Below are 19,060 nucleotides of genomic sequence, written 5' to 3' on the forward strand. Positions count from 1 at the left end.
TATTAATTGAGAATAATTCTGCATATATATAAAGAATTAATAACTAAATAATACATATAATAAATATAAATATATTATATGTACAAAATTCATCTCTTTTTTTGCCCCTTCTTAATTAGTTTTATTATTGTTAAAATAATATTTTAATATTTTCCATTTATACTTGTTACTCTTATGTTTATCACTATCAATCATATATTGGTTATAATGGAAAAAGCCTATGTTACATATATTAATTACAGCATATATAATATTAGAAACTATTATTTCATTTATATATGCACATCTTATAATTTTATAAATAACTGAATGACGAAAGTGCATACTCTTTATATTTGTCACAAATAATAGCTTTAGTATATTTTATTTTTGGAAATATACATTGTGGTATCACACACTTGTATATTTTATATTATATATATATATATATTATATAGCTTATTTTACAAATTGTGTTATATATTATATTATAAATATCTTTATAGTAATTAAAAGATATAATTAACATCATTTTGTATTTGTAATAATTATTATTACTTCAACTTGATTTAGAAGACAAGATCTGTAGTAACAAATCATTTGTTTGCTCTAATATACTTTAGAAAATATAAGGATAATAAAACTATTAAAATCATACTTTACATTTGCAAATTATATGATTAAAAATAATTGTATTCTGCCCTACTATATATAACAAATAACAATGCAGAAATATTAAATGCATTTGTTGCATTTATAATGATATTGTAGTACATAACGAAAAATTAAGGAATCCTATACTCAACACAATTGTTAAGGAATATATGCATATAAGAATACATTGTTTATGCAACATGCAAACTTTTGTATACATTGTCGATTGTGATATAAAAATTATCTTATTCAACTTATAAAATTCTTTAAAAACTCAGTAATAAATATCGCTATGTATTATCGGTAGGTTCTGGTGAGAAACTCGATGTATCGATAAGAAGTTCCTCGTTTATATTGTGCTGCTTCTCTTCTGGTTCGTACTCTTCAATATCCTCGCTCGAATCCGTCAGTGTTTGCGGCCCGGTGGATTTATATTGAAACGCGGAATGTGATAAATCGACCTCGACCGGGAATAGCGTCACCACCGACAGTAAATCTCGCGTGCTAGCGTAATATTTGGCCAGACCAGCCGCGAACTTGTGCAATTGCCACACGACATCCTGAACATGTTTATTGTCTAGCAATTCGAGTTTTACTAATACATCCGAACGCAGTTTCGCGAATCTCGCACGGGCTTCTTGTCGACACCGCAGCACCAACCGATACTCGTAGTTACCCGTTTCTACGCGATATAGGGGTTCTTGCAGAGCGGCGCAACTCTGCTCCTCGTCGTCTAGTTCCTTTACCTTCAAACAATAGGACAGATATTCAAATTTCGCATCGGCATATTTGCTGATGGTCAATCGTGTGTCTGGTATGGCCTTGTTAAGATACGTTCCCAAATCGCTCAATATCGGTTTCAAGGTCTTCAACATGGTCACACCAAACTTCTCCATTTGCCTGTGCTGCTCGCCAAATTGTCTAAAAGCTTCGCTGGCGCGTGGTTGCGGTTCTCGCACTCCTATAGCAGCGAATGCGTCTCCGAATACTGTAAAAATACAACAGGAGTTGAATACATAAATTTTACATGAGTGACTTTCAATATTTAAGTAGAAAATACCTTTATAGATCTGTGTCAGATCGAAGAAAGCGTGTAATGTAGCTTTGGCGTGCGTAACTAGACCTCTATAGAAAGTTTCTGTACGTTTCAACGCCATCAATCTTTGGACGAGAGCATCGTTGCAAAGAATAGCTCGTGACAGTCCAAGCGCGTCAGCCGTAGTACTTCCCATACCTTCGACCAGTCTATGTTTCACCTACAAAACCAAAAATTTAGTTATGCTATTTCAACAAAATAAAAGTTATGACTAGCATCATATTGTCAGCATATACTTGCTTTTTTAAGAGCGATGTCGAGCGTGCGACCTTGTTTTGGGTCGGCATGTAACTTATTGTAATTGATGCTGACCTGTGAATCGCAGGATTGTATCATTTTTGCGACTTCCACTTTAGTTTTGCCCCTCACTGATGCCCCGTTCACCGCCACAAGCTCGTCGCCTGTTTGAAGAGTACCGTCTAAAGCGACGGGTGTATTGTCAAAGATTTGTACAATATACAAACACGGACAAAGTGGCGCACCACCGCCAATGCTTATGCCAATAAGATTACTGGCATCCTTCTGTATCATGACATTTCCAGATGTAATTGTCATACCCCTGATATTTACAAAAAAATACAAGTATATGATATAATAAATTTTTCAATAAATATAAATACATATTACACATAGCTGAATTTCTCAAACAAATCACAAAATGCAGCTAAATTTTAAAAGCTTGCAAAATGCGTAATAAAGAAAGAGATTATCTAGATATAAAAATTCAAATAAATATATGGCGTAACAAATAAAAATCTATACATGTAGCATATATAACATAAAATTCCTTCTTTTTTTTCTTACGTATTACAAGAATAATGTTCATGCGTACAAAAATTACTTGACATATATTGTCTAAATTAAATCTCAAATAAAAGTTACTTCTCTCTACATACATATGCACATAATAACATATACATAATCACAATATTACAATATATATACGTATATAATAAACTACAATTAATTATAGTCAAAGTTGCATTAAGAAATAAAGCATAGTAAGAGTTTCCATAATCTATTCATGTCAAGAATCTTATGTTTGTGTCTTTTTAATTGTTTTTGAAATAAAATATCCTAATAAAAACAAAAAGAAAAGTAAAATTACTAAGAACAGCTAAATGATTGTTTATATAAAAACAATATTTATATCATAAATACAAAACTTATATTTTTTATCCAAGAAAAATTAAAAACATTAGTTGAAATTCTATAAATGCTAATGTTATATAATCTTAAATCGTGATAAAAATGTTTTTAAGTTAGAAAAACTAATTACTCTTATTCATACTCTAATATATTCTATTAGTATTTTTTGTGCTATAAAATATTTTCAACATTATAAATTATAATTCAATGATGTAAATATAAAATATCTTTGATAACAAAAATGCTTGAAAAAAAACTTACGTCTGGTTGACAGGCTTCTGCTGTATACATTGATCTTGTGCGACCAGTTCTATGTCTGGTCTAAATCCCAATATGATAAGCGACAATACAGAAGGGAAAAATTGAAATTTTGTACAAAAAGAGGTACGCATAAAGCCGAAAAAAGAAGTAAAATATCAATATAATTGTGACATAAGAATAGTGCGTACATGCGATCTTCCATCATAGCTAGTTGAGGCAATACGATGCTAGCCGATGGTACGGTGGGAAGAGCAATAGAAACTTTATCCAAAGTTGATGCACTCGAATTTTGAAGTCTGCTACTATTCGTGGATAAGGTCGAATCGTTTGTCAAACTGTAATTCCATCGCACCGTGACATTCAGGCATGCATGTTATGATCAGGAAAGAAAGCACATTAAAACTGTGATGCAGCGTGACAAATTACAGCTAACAAAGTAAAAATTAATTTCCGCAATCTTCCATAACCAACATTTTATCCTCCTCGAAGAAGAAATCGTCTTCGAAGTCCATGCCCAGGCCTGTCATATCTGCAGTCTATAATATTAGCACTCGTTATTTATATTCAAGCTTAGTTCCTCTTGCAACTTTTATTTGATTTGTAATCATTTAGCGTAAGTTTAGAATCAAACATAATTTGACAACACTGTTAATTTTACAAAAATTGATATATTAGATAGAGCATAAAAAAAGTTAATGTCTTTACATTTAGAGAGAAAAATCAAAAAGATAGTGTAATACAAATTTTAATACTGATATAATAAAAAACGTAATATATGTATATAAAAAAATATATATAATGTGAACAAACACACCGTATCTGTCAATTTCTGACATCCACCTGCACGCTTACTGCATGTTATATTGATAATAGTATAAACTATGCTGTAATGAAGAAAGCACACCAGATATTAATCAGTAACGACCAGTAAAGATTGTATTATATTACGGGTTACAGGCTCGGTTGCGGTTGAGCATACGATTGACAGTTGGGATTGACCAATCAGAACAAAGCAGCTTGCCGATTGATTGGTCAATCCGCAACTGTCAACCGTAATCTCAACCGCAATCGAGCCCGTAACCCGTAGTGTAATATGGCCTTTAGGATCTTTAAGAATTCCATGCCCCTTAGCGATGCCGCGGTGCTGCGTTGCGTTCGCGTTCCACGTTGACGAATTGACGACTACCCTGTTGACCCTCCACGTAGCCACGCGGCGTAATGCTAGGAATGGTAGCTGTCGCATTATGCCGAGACAACCTCGCATTGTAGGACGAACGGCATCATAGTGAGTGGATGTGAGATCGAATTAATCGGTATTTTTAACAGAAAGAGCATCTGCCGAACGGTGAATTAAAATGAAAGGATTTAGGATTTTTCTATTTTTCGCCGTTTCGGCGATTGTACTCGCAACCAACGGAGGTAATATGCGATTTACGACTTATTCGCACATTTCATGGTTATATGCACAGAACTCAATTAACATTGATAAGCAAGCATTAAATTCTTTTCTCGCTTATGTGACGGTTTAATCAAATAGTACGGTTCAATAAAATAGTTTCGTATGAATGATTAAATGGAATTTTTTGGTATTTTGAAAACTCCAGCTGTTATTATGCCGACTCTTGCCAAGTACACAATTAAAATATAAAATTCTGTAAAATTCTGTATACTTTTATGAATAGAAGGATATTTTTGTAATGAACCAGAAAATTGAGATATTTTCTGTTATTGGTTATAGTTTATATATATTTCTTTATCAATATATAAATATGTATGTATATTTTTATTCATGTAATATACTAATAAAAGTTAAGCATCTGTTTAAATATCAGAAATATGTCTTATACATAAAGTTTAAAAGTTACTAACTGCAAAAATTACAATATATGAAAATGTGATTACTATAATTGTTGCTCTGTGCTCAATGTCTAAATATTATTCAAAAATTCTGTCAAATCTTGTATTAAAAAGTTTTAACACACATTTTTATATTTAATTTGATATTTATAGGGTATGGTGTCTATGCTGAAGAAGATGAGAATATTGATGACATTGTTGATGTAGAAGGTGAAGAAGGCAGTATAATAACAGATGAAGAAACAGTAGAAGATACCAGTAATGCTTCAGCTGACGCTGATACGACAATACTTTTTACAAAACCTGTTTACAACATGCTATCTACTCTTGGTATTTTAATTATATTCTTTGTTATTAAGATTATAATATATGATATTTTATGATACTAAAATAGATTTTTTGTGAATTTCATAGAATTGCCAGCTGGGAATATAGTAGAATTTCTTGTGGGTTTTATTAATAAGGGTGAAAGTGATTTTGTTTTGGAATCGCTGGATGCCTCTTTCCGTTATGCAATGGACTTCAATTTTTATATTCAAAATTTCTCGACGTTCACATTTAACAAAGTTGTGAAACCTAAGCACGAAGCTACCTTAGCTTATTCCTTCATACCATCTGAAAGTTTCGCTGGAAGACCATTTGGACTGAATGTTAATTTGAATTATAGAGATACAGTATGTATGAATTTATTGTGTGTAAGATGTTTTATATATACATATATGTACAGGATATAAAAAAATACAGAAAAGCCATGTAATATTAAACTTTGTAGACATAAAAGTATATATTTTTTTGTTTATATGCTGCAAAAAGATCATTATATTATTAAAATTAGGAATTGCTTCTGATTAATAGGATTAATATTTTAATCTATATTAATTGATCATTCTGCACTAAATTTAGCAAGTACTACATGTACTTTAAGCCACAAAATCTTATTTTTTAGTATAAATTGTGAATATATTAGTAGATATTAACACATTATGTTTTTGCAGAATGGGATTTCGTACAATGAAGCAGTCTTTAACGAAACTATACAAATCATAGAGATAGATGATGGTCTCGATGGAGAAACTATTTTCCTTTATATATTCCTCGCTGCATGCATTATATTAGCCCTTGTAGGAGGTCAGCAGTTGTTATCATCTTTGGGACGCAAGTCACGCTCTTCTACTACTCGTAAAACAGCAGTAGAAATGGGCACATCTAATCCAAATAATGTAGATTACGATTGGCTGCCAAAAGAGGTTCTCAACAGAATCAGTAAGTAATCAATTAATAGCAAGCTATTAAGCATTTATTCATATCAATTCGAATTAAAATTAGAATTTTAAATAGCCTTTCAATAAAATTATTATTTCTATGTAAGTTTTTATTCATGGCATAAAGATAATTTTCCGGAAATATATAAGAAATCTTAAAATTTTACACTTAACAGTAAATTAATAGTTTTAAGTAATATTTTGAAATTTAATTGAATTTTAAATAAATATAATACAAATAATACAAATCTATTTAACATCATTTCTTGTCTTTCCATGTTATTAAATATCAAAAATATATCAAAAATATTATCAAATTGTAATATTATATGAATACTCAGTTAATATGATAAATTTCTTGATTAATTACTATACCACTTAAATTGCAATATAAGAAGTTATTGTATATAGAGTTTATGGAAACACAAAGATATAAATTAATCGTTTTCTTTTTTTTTCTAGATAAATCTCCTAGAACTCCAAAGCAAAGTCCAAGGCAAAGAAAAGCAAAGAGAACAGCTGGTTCTGACGACTGAATGTTATATATTAATATTTATATATATATATATATATATATATATATATATATATATATATATACATTATTTAAAATTGATACAGAAGAATCTGCATTGTGCAAGATAATTGCAATAATTTTTTTTTTACATGTAAGATTCCAAAATTTCAAAATTCTAGTGAAACAAATTGTATGAATAAGAAATATTTAGTTCCAATAATTAATATACAAAATGTATACATTCTTATGCAGTTTTTCAATGACAAATATGTTTAATCGGGCAATATTATGAAAGAAAGCTATTTGGCTGTATTATAAAACATTTATCTCTGTAATATATCTATATATAGGTACATATATGTTTAATATTTCTATAGAGACAATAGTATATAATGATACTCAATAATTTGTTTTTGCACAAAATCCACATGTAGAGAGTTGTATTGTACTTAGCAAGGTTTACATTTTCTCTGAGATTGATTAATTGCCCATTTTTTCATGATTTCCACAAGTGTGTATGTGATAAAAATAAAGTTGTAATCATTCTGTAATTATTATAACAATATGCAAACATTTAATAAAAAAGATCAATTTTGTACAAAGATAAGTTTTGTAAATTTATCTAAAAAACAACACATTCTTTCACTGTACATACATCTTATGTTAAAATTTGCTCTTATTTATTGAATTATTGTATTTTATATTTAAAATGCAATACATATATATATACCCCACTGATTTTTATTATCTAGAAAAAGCTTTATAATCTCATCTTAGACAAATTTTTAAAATAAGATAATCTTCATTTTATCTTAAATATATTTTATCTTTATCTTTATCTCGAAATCATCTAAAGAGAACATTCTGGTATATTTTAATGCTTTGTGATTTTTGTCTGTAATGTTTTTCACGATATAACCTATATGCACGTATGCCGTACATACACGTAACTTAAGAAATCTGTCGTGGAACATCATATACTCTGGACGGTGTGATTAAACGTCATTACTTCGCTGACAGTGATTTCAACTATCGTACGTTGTACCTTAACTTAAAGGTGACGTTAAAGGACACGTTAAAATGTCAGACGTGAGAGACTGGTATAAAGCGCTGCCGATATTTACGAAATACTGGTTAACTTGTACCCTAGCCCTGACGTTACTCGGCAGATTTGGATTTTTAAATCCGCGTTTGCTGATATTATGGCCCGATCGATTTCTGAATAATTTCGAAATCTGGCGAGCGGTGACCAGCGTCTTTTACTATCCACTCAACCCGGCCTCGGGCTTTCATTTCTTGATCAACTGCTACTTCTTGTACAATTATTCGTTGAGGTTAGAACGCGGGGAATATGATGGTAAACCCGCGGATTATTGCTTTCTTCTGCTGTTCAATTGGATATGCTGCGTCATCATCGGACTTATTGGTGACTTTACCTTGCTCATGGATCCTCTGGTGCTCAGTGTGTTGTATGTCTGGTGTCAGCTGAATAAGGATGCTATTGTAAACTTCTGGTTTGGTACATTTGCCCTTTTTCATACTGTTATTTATTTATAAATTGTGCACAGTACAATATCGATACAATTTTGTAAAAATACAGCATGTAAAACATATCGCATTGACTTACGTAAATGAATCTGTTGACAGGTACACAATTCAAAGCCATGTATCTGCCATGGGTCTTGTTTGGATTTAACTTGATCATTTCTGGCGGTGGAATGATGGAACTATTTGGTATTCTAGTTGGACATCTGTATGTCTTCTTGAAATTTAAGTATCCTCAGGAACTCGGTGGTCCGGAATTACTCAACACTCCAAAGATACTCGAAAGTTACTTTCCCCCTCAAAGAAGCGGGGTTCGATCGTTTGGAAGTGCACCAATATACAGGCCAGCTGGAGAACAAAATGCTCAAGGAAGAAATATATTTGGGGGACATAACTGGGGAAGAGGTCATGTATTAGACCAATAATTATGAAATTTTACTTGTAAAGTTATCAAATATACAAGAAAAATTTCCTATTTTAATATACATTAATGTTGCGATTTATGGTTAATATGCAAGAACAATACTGGTTTCGTGATGTTTGTGTTACCAATTCTTCCTCTTTTTGTAAATTATTACATAACTTCAATAATTAAAATATAAAACATAAATGCATTTCGAAGTAATTAATAAATAATATATGTGCACATTATTATCTATATAAATATAAAAAATATAGAAAGATTTAAAGTTTTATTATAAAATGTGTAAAAATATTTACACTTTATATATATTTATATGTGAATACATTAACAGATAAATAGGACAAAGTATAAGACCAGAAATAATTATAAATTGCTTAACTTCTTTATAGCATATCATTATATTCTGTTCAGTAAATAACCGATCATCAATCACACTTGATAATGAATGTTCATCAGAGTTAAATCTGTATATATTATTTTCTGTATATTTTCATATTTAGTAATAAATGGAAAAATGTGGAAAAAGAAATATATATCTACATATAAATTTCATAAGAAGCATTTTAATCAAATGTAGAAAATTTGTATGTATATTGATTTTATTGTGGAAATTAATTCTGAAAATGAAAGAAACAATAACTAATAAAAATAAATCATAAACTTTTTTATGTAATATCTTATTTGTTATAAATTTATGGAGTTATAGCTGTAAATTTATATTCTTGGAGGAACAAGTCATAATAGGGTATATATATTTAATACATATATACAATAGATAATTGATGTAACTAAAAAGAAAATATGACACATCAAAATTTTTTTTTTATATTTTATTTTCGCACCTTACAAAAGTCTGTAAAAAAAGAAAGACATTTTACAATAAAAAAACATTTCTATTGTCAAAGAGATAATGATTTTTTTATTGAGGTTATCTCCTCAGTGGCTAAAATGCTTACTAGCAAATAATGACATCAATTGATGTAATTAATGCTAGAAAGTTGGATGGGATGCCGACCCCTACCAAGAGTCCAAAATTAACTCTTCATTATGATTTTATCACAAATTAAAAAATCAAACACTTTAATTCTGTATTAGCATGTGTTATATTACATAATTCATGATCAATTATGGTAAATCATCTAAACAATACTTCTTTATAATGTAAAAAAATGAAGAGTGAATTAAGGACTCTATACCTACCAAAAATTATTCCTCAGGAACTTCCAGTTCTCCGGCGTTAATATCGTCTATGAGATCATGGGGTGGCCTGCCTTCCACAGTGCATCCGACCGACTGACATGTGCCCAAGATCTCTTTGACAGTACCACTAAGTGTTCGTGACATCGATCTTGATCTCATAGCACGGGCAATGGAAACTATATCGTCGAATGATAAATTGCCACTGTGTTTAATATTCTTCTGTCTTTTGCGGTCTCTGGGTGGCTCTTTCAATGCTTTAATTATTAGAGAAGCCGCGGACGGTACAACCGAAATTGTAGCTTGTCTATTTTGAATAGTCAATTGAACTGTGATTTTCAGGCCTTTCCAATCACTGGTAGCCTTAGCGATATCATCACCAACTTTTTTGGGAGACTAAAATATGCAAATAGTTCATTAGATATGAAATAAATTCCTGCATAAGGAAACTATACAAACTAAATTTTTTCTAAAAACTTACCAAACCAAGAGGACCAATTTTTGGAGCAAGAGACGAAGTGGCTCCTACTTCACCACCAACACATCTCAAATACACTGTACGAAAGACAAAATCGATTTAGTAAACAGTTAACATTTTTATATGGGTTATAAAGGTTATAAATGTTTTAAATATGTATATGCACAAAAAATATTTGGAAAAATACCTTTTTTGATTTCATTTGGATCAAATTTAGGAGGCATAGTTACAGTTTTTGTTGAGGATTTTTACGAAAAATTGCGGATAAAATCCGATTACAACAAACTGCAGAACTATCGCACGTTTCCACGCAACAAGCTTCACACGAGAAAGGATGAATAGACAGGAAGTAACAGGAAAGAAGAAACGAAAGCGGTATAGCAAGACAGACAGACAAATGTAGCGCATGCGCAGAAAGGCGGGCAATCGCCACATCACATTTAACCATAGAGCTTAAGCTCGTATTAGACTACGCATCGAATTTTATATTTGTGTTTATATTATATATATATATGTATATGATAACGGTAATCATAGAAGAAGGATAACAGAAAATAAACCGTTCAGATACACATTGCAAAATATACGAAACCATATATTTTAAAAATATTATATAAAATATTTCTTTTTTTATATTTAGTTCACAATTCTTTAAAGATACTTATTGGCTTACGATTCATATTCCTCTTAATAACACATTTACATTTATAAATATTTATCTTTTATAATGTCTATTAATTTAAATAAATTATAGACATAATTTATATTATATTATATTCCTTCAATAAAATCAAAATTATAAAACTAGGCCAATATTAAATACCATTTTAAACATATGAAATTTATATATATGAATATCGGACGAAAACCAATTTGTTCATTCAGCATTTTAGCACAATGTTATTTAGGATTGGTTAAGACATACTGGTAATTCTTGAGATGATACTTCTTGACATTCGTAGTATTGCACTGTTGTATCTAATTTTATTGAATTCTCTTTTTTAATCTCTGCAGGGTTAGATTTGGATGTTGAAGCAAGAGAGGTAGGCTCTGTATGTTTGTTCACTTTTTTACAAATATCCATAACACTAAATTTTATCAAATCTGATTTGATACTTGCAAGTAAATCATCTTCTGCAGACTTTTGATAATTTAATGAATTATCAGCATCTGCATTGTTTGCATTCAATATATTTTCATTGACAGCTTTATTTGCATTATCACCAGAATACATTCTATTAATTTCTGAAATTAGTTCTGATGTTGGTTCTACTATCATAGAGTCAGCAGATGTATCCATTTGATTCTTCTCTAATAATTTATTTATAGCTGCATCACTTATATCAATAGAAGCAGCTGGACCATAATCTGGCCTTTTTGGTCTTTCCTCTGTATAATTAAAAAGCAATAAGAATTTAGAATAAACATACAAAACAACTACTATTTCATAATTTTGATACAACTTGGTAGTATTATATAATTTAATTAAAAAAAATTATATAATAATAATAATTATTGCTTGATATATTATAAAAAATTAAAACTTGAAAAAAGATAGTGCTTTTTAAAATTACAAAACCTGTTATATTAATATGCACAAAACTATACAATATCAATATATTTTTATTATTTTAATCAAATAACGATTTATTTAAAATAATTCATTAGAGAAACTATTTTAACAAAATATTATAACATCCATTTATTTAGTCCGTATAATAATATAAAACTTACGTTTTAATATATCGCATGCCACATAATCAGCTGCTCTAAATAATTCCACTTTTGTAAGAAGTTCCAGTAATAATCTTAATGTTGGCCTCTTTCTTCCCATGGTACTCCATTCATCTAAAAATACTTCAGCTGCATTGCGCTTGTCTCCATATGCTGTTTGTTCAATTATACTATATAACAAAAAACTATGAGTTATATTAGATTGCAAAAGAATGTAATATACTCGTCCTTTTTAATAATGTAACGATATCTTACAATGAAAATTAATGTAAAAAATATTTTCTTGCTTACCTGATATGATCACTAGTGAATTTGGGTACATTTCCTTGCTTAGGCACGATAGCCATTAGTTTCTTCCATGAATCAGAAATACTTAATATATTGCTTAAAATGTACAACTCGCCGGGTTTTAACTTTCGTATTTCCATATCTAAACACACCCCAGAAGACATTTTTAACACAAATGTCAGATAACGACAGGTGGTCGAACTTTTCTTGAAGACCTCTTACGATGAAGGTGCAAAACTTCGGATATAAAAAGTTGCCATTCTAGGAAAAAAAAAAAAAATCACGCATTAGTTATCGCGCTATCGAATAGGGAATTTCTGAAAGTTTTTTTATTCGATAGCCAATCGCGTGACATTGTATCTAAAATACCAAATAACAAAAAACCTATAATGCGGCGTCTACAATAGAGATTTTAAGTCCTAAGTCTTAAGAAATTGATCAATCACAGTCAAGTATGAAAAGAATACTCGACTGTGATTGGTCAATTTCTTAAGGTTTAGGACTTAAAATCTCTATTGTAGACGCCGCATAGTGTATAAAGTGCAAGCAAAACGAACAGACTTTAACTTAAGACCTAAGTTTGCGCATAAAGAGAGGTTACGATTTTATTATATATCGAATTGTTTTTTCGAATAACATTTAACATTTAACATTTCAATTCCTATTGTTGATGTTGAACATCTATATAAAATATCTATATTGGACATTGGATTTTCTATAAACGATCAGGTAAAAATTATATTTCATCTTCTTTCCATTAATATCTTTTTTTCAACAATTGCATCTAAACGTAATTAAATAAAATCTTTAAAGAGCTATTTATCTTTTTATCTTATTGCGATTTCTACACTTGTTTATTAAACATATAATTATAATAATAAAAGGATGCCAGATGTATGATGATGTTGCAGCCAAGCTTAGATCTGCTCTTTTTTAGCTGTATCTTTTTATATATTTTGAGTTTAAAGTGAAATTCTTTTATACGAAAATTTGAAGACAAAAAAAATGATAGAAAGTGCAGCTAAAGAGAAAAGATTTTTTTGTCAATATACAGGATCAGAAAATACTTTAGAAAAATCCGAATAATTAAAATATATTATTAAATATATATTATATATATATTTTTAAATGTGTTTAGTTATTAATGCGAATATATTAATAAATTATAATATATAAAATATATATATTTGGTTTATCTTATTATTTGCAAATCATTCGAATTTAATTAACATAATATTAAGCTTACAGCTATGGCTTAAGCCATTTCATGAATAAAATTACAGCAATGTACACAGTTAATATTTTTAACTTTCTTTTTTATAAATTTACATGTTTAGAAAATGATATTGTTACTATTTCTTATTGTTTATCAAATAATATAAGTTATGTAGTAAAATAATTATTATTGCCAATCGTTTCTGTTGTGCAGTGTATGATCCTGTATATGGCAGTTGGCAGATTCATCAGTGCAGTACAGCATTTTAGTTACTTGAAACATCAGTACTGCTTTTATACAACTACTATGACTTCCTTGCTGGTTCCTCCAGTATCGGTACGTGGTATGACATGCTTGGATCGTGATGCATTTACAACAATTGTGAATGTACCAACATTAAAATTATGTAACACTGCTGTCTCAAGAATTATGCACATCTTGAAGAAATATTTGCTAAAGATGTGTAATTTTAAACCAATTCAAAAGACAAGCGAAGGAGTTATCATTTATTTAAATCCAAACATTATCACAAAATTTGAAGATATTACTGAGAATGATAGAAAATTACTGGTGGATCAATATGAACATTTTGATTTTATGAGCATTCCTATAAAATATGATAATTGGCGTCGTGATGAGATATTAAAATCAATTCTACCAAAAGATATTCAAGTTCCAACAGCGTATACTTTAGTGGGACATATTGTGCAGTTGAATTTACGCGATGTACATTTGCCATACAAAACAATTATTGGTCAAATATTTCTTGACAAGACTCCAAATGTGCAAACAGTAGTAAATAAAATGAATACAATTGATACAACGTTTCGATATTTTGCTATGGAAATCCTGGCTGGTGAAAGAAACACAATAACAACCACAAAAGAACATGGCTGTACATATCAGTTTGATTTCGCACAAGTTTATTGGAATTCACGTTTGTCTACTGAACATTCAAGAATGACATCATTTATGACGCAAGGTGATGTTCTGTATGATGTATTTGCAGGAGTAGGACCCTTCGCTATTCCTGCCGCGCGTAAAAAAATCCAAGTATTTGCTAATGATTTGAATCCTGAGTCTTACAAGTGGCTTCAGAAAAATGCCACTATTAACAAATTAAAAAATAATTTTAAAGCTTTTAACATGGATGGCAGAGATTTTTTAAGAAACATTGTTAAAGATGATATTTTGTCCAGACGTGCTCAAGATTTATCTGGTTCCGAACATATAATAATGAATTTACCCGCATCAGCCATTGAATTCTTAGACATATTGCCTGATTGGCTTATGCAAGAAGAGTTTGAAAAAGTTTGTCTTAAACCACTTATATTCCACCTATATTGTTTTGTAAAAGCAAACAAAACAGACAATGTTTGCAGACTAGGAAGGTTATTAGTTGAGCAAAAGCTTGGTTATACACTTTCTACTGATGCTATTGTTGATATACAGGATATTAGGGATGTTTCACCGAATAAAGAAATGGTTCGAGTATCATTTTTGTTGAAAGAAAATATGTTTAAAGACAAGGAACCAGCAATGAAGAAACTTAAAATAGAGATTAATAATATATAACGGTTTACTTGTAATTAACGATGTAACATTGATGTTACAGAAAACAATGGGAAAGAATAAAGAAACTTATAAAAACAAAAATGTTTTCAAAGTGGCAACATCTCGTAGTATCAAGCTGAAAGTTAAAGCACAGAAGATTATTAATCCGAAGAAAGTAAGTGTGTAATAGATAATTACAAATTAAAATAAATAAAAAATTGATATAGATGTAAATTATATATATATACATATTATACAAATAAAATGAAATAATTATTATGAGATTGCAATCTACATACGATTTCTTAGAAATATGTAAAAACAAGTCAAAGCAAATCACGAATCGCCAATTCAACTTATTTAAAGTGCAGTAGTGAAATAAAAATTAATATTTTGCTTATTGTTTTATTAAATTACAAAAGTTTTATAAGTCAAATGCATGCAAGGCTTCCGAATATGTAGAATATATTAAAATATTACTAAAAAATGATTTACAAAAGATAATTATTTTTTTGCTTTGAAATCAGATTGATTCAAAAGGAAATAAGATATCAAACAAAGATAAAACAGCCAACATGGATCAACTATTGCAAGAATTGCGTAAGGAGGTGCAAAAGCGTAATTTTAAAGCAAAACTTGATACTATTGAAAAGAAAACAATTAACAAAAATACAAAATCTCTGGTATCTAAAGTGATGTCAGCACAAATGAATGCAACAGCTTCAAAGATGGAGCAAATGCAACTTTGACAAAAAATGAAAAAAAATAGATGAATTCAAATAATTGTGTAATTCAATCATCTGTTTCAACATGTATATTAAAAAAATATTATATAACATAAAATAATATAATACTTTATTAATATTATATCCTACTATCTTTGTTATATAATTTGTGTAACAATAAATACTATCAAAAAATATATTATATTATTTATTATTCGACTTTCCCCCGTCTCTCGTACCATCCTTTATTTCACTGTTGCACTAATATTTAGTGATTTACTTTGCGGGTGTCTTGTTAAAATTGCATAATATACTAGATAAAATACAGATAAAGTAAAAATCATAAATCATAATTATATATGTCATGCATAGTAATGAGACAATGTGTATAGATTGCATATAAGCACAAGAAGGAGAAACGACATGAGTCATTCTTGGTTTTATTATTTTTTTTTATTTCAGTAAAGGACAGAATTTAGAAGGATATGTCGCAACAGATATGTTATCCATGTACAGCGTGTTTGATAACCGTGGGAGATGAAATTTTACGCGGGCAAATAGTTGATACCAACACGTCATACTTGGCAAAAAATTTAACCGCTATTGGAGTAAGACTACTGAAAGTTACAGTGGTCCCTGATGTTGTGCGTATTATTTCATTATCATTGCTTTGTAAATATACTGTAAAGATTATTAAGAAGTACAATGGATATTATATATAAGAATATTTATTTTTACTCTTTATTAATGTTAAGAAATAAAAAAATATATTTTTTTGTTTAGTTATCATATAATTTAACAAATATAACACCTTTAATTTTTAGATTACACATACAATGGTAATATTAATATCCAATAATGTTTCTAGGTGGATGACATTGCTAAAGAAATAAACAGTGCCTCAAAACAATATTCTGCTGTATTTACATCTGGTGGTGTTGGGCCTACTCATGATGATGTAACTTATGAAGCTGTAGCAAAGGCTTTTGAATTAAAACTCGAATTTCATCAGAAGTTGTTTGACATATATAGTCAATTGAAACCTGGCCAGCATGAAGTAAAACGACTTGCTATTGTTCCCAGTCCTTGTGAAATTATCAATATTGATTCTAAAAGTATGTAGTTTTATTTAAAATCTATTTTTTTTTATTATATTTATATTATATATATATATAAGACAATTATCCTAATATAAGAAAATATGTTTTCTTTACATATATATATATATATATATATATATATATATCACTTGTATTAACATCGTATAATATTTTAATGATAAAACATTAATTAATTTCTTTTATATATTTTTATATATATTTATATATATTATATTAGAATTTTCAGAAATTTTCCCAATAATAAGCGTGAAAAATGTTTATGTATTGCCTGGTTCGCCGAAATATTTCGAATCTGCTACAGATGTAATAATATCTCGATTGAGAGGATGCGCGCCATTACACTATGAATATATAGATATTGAATTGGAGGAACTCTCAATAGTAAATATTTTGGATGAACAGTCAGAACGTTGGAATGGCAAAGTGAAAATTAGCAGTTATCCGCAATCAGAACCGCAAATTTTTACGAGAATTACTTTAGAGGGATCTAAGGAAGCAATTTCGGAAGCAAGAGAGGAACTTTTATATTATCTACCAATACAAAAGATTATGAATTTAAAACACGGATTCGGTCGTTTTCAAATGAATGCTATTCTGGAAGATAGTAAAAATGAAGCGCATATTAAATGCGCATTGGATATATTAAATGAATGCTATGATAGGTATGCACATAAATAAATAATGAGAAACCATATCAACATTTTTAATAAATAATATGTCTTTTTTGCTTGTGCAAAAAGACATATATATCCTAACACACATATATATCCTGAATTATCATGTATATACTATATGTCTTATTTATTAGAATATGTATATATGTGTATATATTTTATAGATATAATTCAGATGAAGTATTCATTAGTTTTAATGGTGGTAAGGATTGTACAGTAGTCTTGCATTTAGCTGCTACCATTATCAAATTGCGTAATATTTCGTCCTTATTATGTTTATACGTAACTGCTGATTCCTTTCCAGAGGTAAGAGCACTAATGGTTAAATAATGTAATATGTAACTAGAATATTTATATACCGTATTGAAATTATGTATGCATAGGTGGAAATGTTTGTGGAATCAGCTTCTCAGTATTATGGTGCGGAAATAATACGAAAGCAACGGCCTATGCGATCCGCGTTGTCTGCCTTACTGGAGGAGAGATGCAATTTAAAAGCAAGTCTTATGGGAATAAGGAAAGGTGACCCAGGTTCTGAAAATCTACAGCCGTTTGCGCCTACTGATTCGGACTGGCCACGATTGATACGCGTGAATCCAATCTTGAACTGGTCGTACAGTCAAGTATGGACATTCTTATTGAAGCACAACATCCCTTATTGTTCGCTCTACGATCAAGGATACACGAGTATTGGCAGCAAAAGTACCACAATGCGAAATCCGTTGTTGAAAGATCCTAACAATCCCTCATCTTACTTACCAGCATATACTTTGCTCGATAAATCTGCCGAAAGAGAAGGCAGAGTATAGTAGAATAATAGAACGTGACTTTAATATAATTTTTAGAAATTAATAATAAATTCCATATGCATGCGTACATGCGTATTCAATTGGCTAATATTAATTATTATTGTTAATATATTAATTATATTGTTACTAATTTAATTATAAAGAGGGAGAGTCTTAATTTTTAATTATTATATTCTTCCTTATAAATTAATAATTTTTATTTCTATAATTGTATTAATTGTGGTACGCGGGTAACATTATCCTGCAAATATAAACATTTGAAACTTTTTAATATTATTGAAACTCAATGACAGATATATTATTCAAATGCTTCCACGTAATTTTTAAAAATAAATTATTCTCGATAAAGAATATTTTTTGAATATTTTTCTTTTTCTTCGAGAAACAAACAATAACAACAATCCTATCGCGCAATCAAAGCCATAATAAAAAATCCTACTTTATAGATAATTCGATAGCTGACGTAATAAAAAAGCATGCTGACCATCAGCAAGTTGGGGATAATCTTTGATTAATCCTC

General features: G+C 29.4%; 6 protein-coding genes across 16 annotated transcripts; 3 read left to right on the plus strand and 3 right to left on the minus strand.

The window, feature by feature from the left end:
* Positions 1-592: 592 nt before the first annotated feature.
* Pick1 (protein interacting with PRKCA 1) lies at positions 593-4,022 on the minus strand. 4 transcript variants are annotated; one of them, XM_070299948.1, is made up of 7 exons: positions 3,954-4,021; positions 3,611-3,675; positions 3,328-3,474; positions 3,140-3,199; positions 1,970-2,288; positions 1,694-1,889; positions 593-1,621 (listed from the first exon to the last, which is right to left on the minus strand). In XM_070299948.1, the coding sequence occupies exons 2-7, from the start codon at positions 3,664-3,666 to the stop codon at positions 924-926; spliced, it is 1,476 nt and encodes a 491-aa protein (XP_070156049.1). In that variant the 5' UTR covers positions 3,667-3,675; positions 3,954-4,021; the 3' UTR covers positions 593-923. The 4 variants fall into 4 exon arrangements, with proteins under 4 accessions (XP_070156049.1, XP_070156050.1, XP_070156052.1 ...); XM_070299949.1 differs by lacking the exon at positions 3,140-3,199 and having other exon boundaries at positions 3,954-4,022; XM_070299951.1 differs by lacking the exon at positions 3,328-3,474.
* A 254-nt stretch (positions 4,023-4,276) lies between these two features.
* Positions 4,277-7,359, plus strand: L(1)g0320 (signal sequence receptor subunit 1 l(1)G0320). Of its 2 annotated transcripts, XM_070300167.1 has the most exons (6): positions 4,277-4,558; positions 5,150-5,326; positions 5,411-5,670; positions 5,992-6,259; positions 6,721-6,812; positions 6,843-7,359. In XM_070300167.1, exons 1-5 carry the CDS (start codon positions 4,495-4,497, stop codon positions 6,792-6,794), a joined length of 843 nt encoding a protein of 280 aa, XP_070156268.1. In that variant the 5' UTR covers positions 4,277-4,494; the 3' UTR covers positions 6,795-6,812; positions 6,843-7,359. The 2 variants fall into 2 exon arrangements, with proteins under 2 accessions (XP_070156268.1, XP_070156267.1); XM_070300166.1 differs by having other exon boundaries at positions 6,721-7,359.
* Positions 7,360-7,665: 306 nt separating this feature from the next.
* Der-1 (derlin 1) lies at positions 7,666-9,177 on the plus strand. Its single transcript, XM_070300168.1, has 2 exons — positions 7,666-8,294; positions 8,423-9,177. The coding sequence occupies exons 1-2, from the start codon at positions 7,856-7,858 to the stop codon at positions 8,743-8,745; spliced, it is 762 nt and encodes a 253-aa protein (XP_070156269.1). The 5' UTR covers positions 7,666-7,855; the 3' UTR covers positions 8,746-9,177.
* A 353-nt stretch (positions 9,178-9,530) lies between these two features.
* Rpl12 (ribosomal protein L12) lies at positions 9,531-10,767 on the minus strand. Its single transcript, XM_070300169.1, has 4 exons — positions 10,607-10,767; positions 10,423-10,496; positions 9,945-10,337; positions 9,531-9,597 (listed from the first exon to the last, which is right to left on the minus strand). The coding sequence occupies exons 1-3, from the start codon at positions 10,641-10,643 to the stop codon at positions 9,951-9,953; spliced, it is 498 nt and encodes a 165-aa protein (XP_070156270.1). The 5' UTR covers positions 10,644-10,767; the 3' UTR covers positions 9,531-9,597; positions 9,945-9,950.
* Positions 10,768-11,060: 293 nt separating this feature from the next.
* Tub (interleukin 1 receptor associated kinase 4 tube) lies at positions 11,061-12,691 on the minus strand. 2 transcript variants are annotated; one of them, XM_070300259.1, is made up of 3 exons: positions 12,445-12,691; positions 12,154-12,338; positions 11,061-11,808 (listed from the first exon to the last, which is right to left on the minus strand). In XM_070300259.1, the coding sequence occupies exons 1-3, from the start codon at positions 12,603-12,605 to the stop codon at positions 11,324-11,326; spliced, it is 831 nt and encodes a 276-aa protein (XP_070156360.1). In that variant the 5' UTR covers positions 12,606-12,691; the 3' UTR covers positions 11,061-11,323. The 2 variants fall into 2 exon arrangements, with proteins under 2 accessions (XP_070156360.1, XP_070156361.1); XM_070300260.1 differs by having other exon boundaries at positions 11,066-11,808; positions 12,154-12,323.
* A 322-nt stretch (positions 12,692-13,013) lies between these two features.
* LOC138935926 (FAD synthase) lies at positions 13,014-18,920 on the plus strand. 6 transcript variants are annotated; one of them, XM_070300917.1, is made up of 7 exons: positions 13,014-13,170; positions 13,871-14,780; positions 16,420-16,580; positions 16,805-17,051; positions 17,275-17,719; positions 17,896-18,037; positions 18,115-18,920. In XM_070300917.1, exons 2-7 carry the CDS (start codon positions 13,874-13,876, stop codon positions 18,538-18,540), a joined length of 2,328 nt encoding a protein of 775 aa, XP_070157018.1. In that variant the 5' UTR covers positions 13,014-13,170; positions 13,871-13,873; the 3' UTR covers positions 18,541-18,920. The 6 variants fall into 6 exon arrangements, with proteins under 6 accessions (XP_070157018.1, XP_070157013.1, XP_070157016.1 ...); XM_070300912.1 differs by lacking the exon at positions 13,871-14,780 and adding an exon at positions 15,273-15,386 and having other exon boundaries at positions 16,399-16,580; XM_070300913.1 differs by lacking the exon at positions 13,014-13,170 and adding an exon at positions 15,273-15,386 and having other exon boundaries at positions 13,906-13,993; positions 16,399-16,580.
* The last annotated feature ends 140 nt before the right edge of the window (positions 18,921-19,060 follow it).

The sequence above is a fragment of the Polyergus mexicanus genome, unplaced genomic scaffold (genome assembly GCF_030449975.1).
Source record: "Polyergus mexicanus isolate NDT 795.1 unplaced genomic scaffold, iyPolMexi1.0 SCAF_8, whole genome shotgun sequence".
NCBI lineage: Eukaryota > Metazoa > Arthropoda > Insecta > Hymenoptera > Formicidae > Polyergus > Polyergus mexicanus.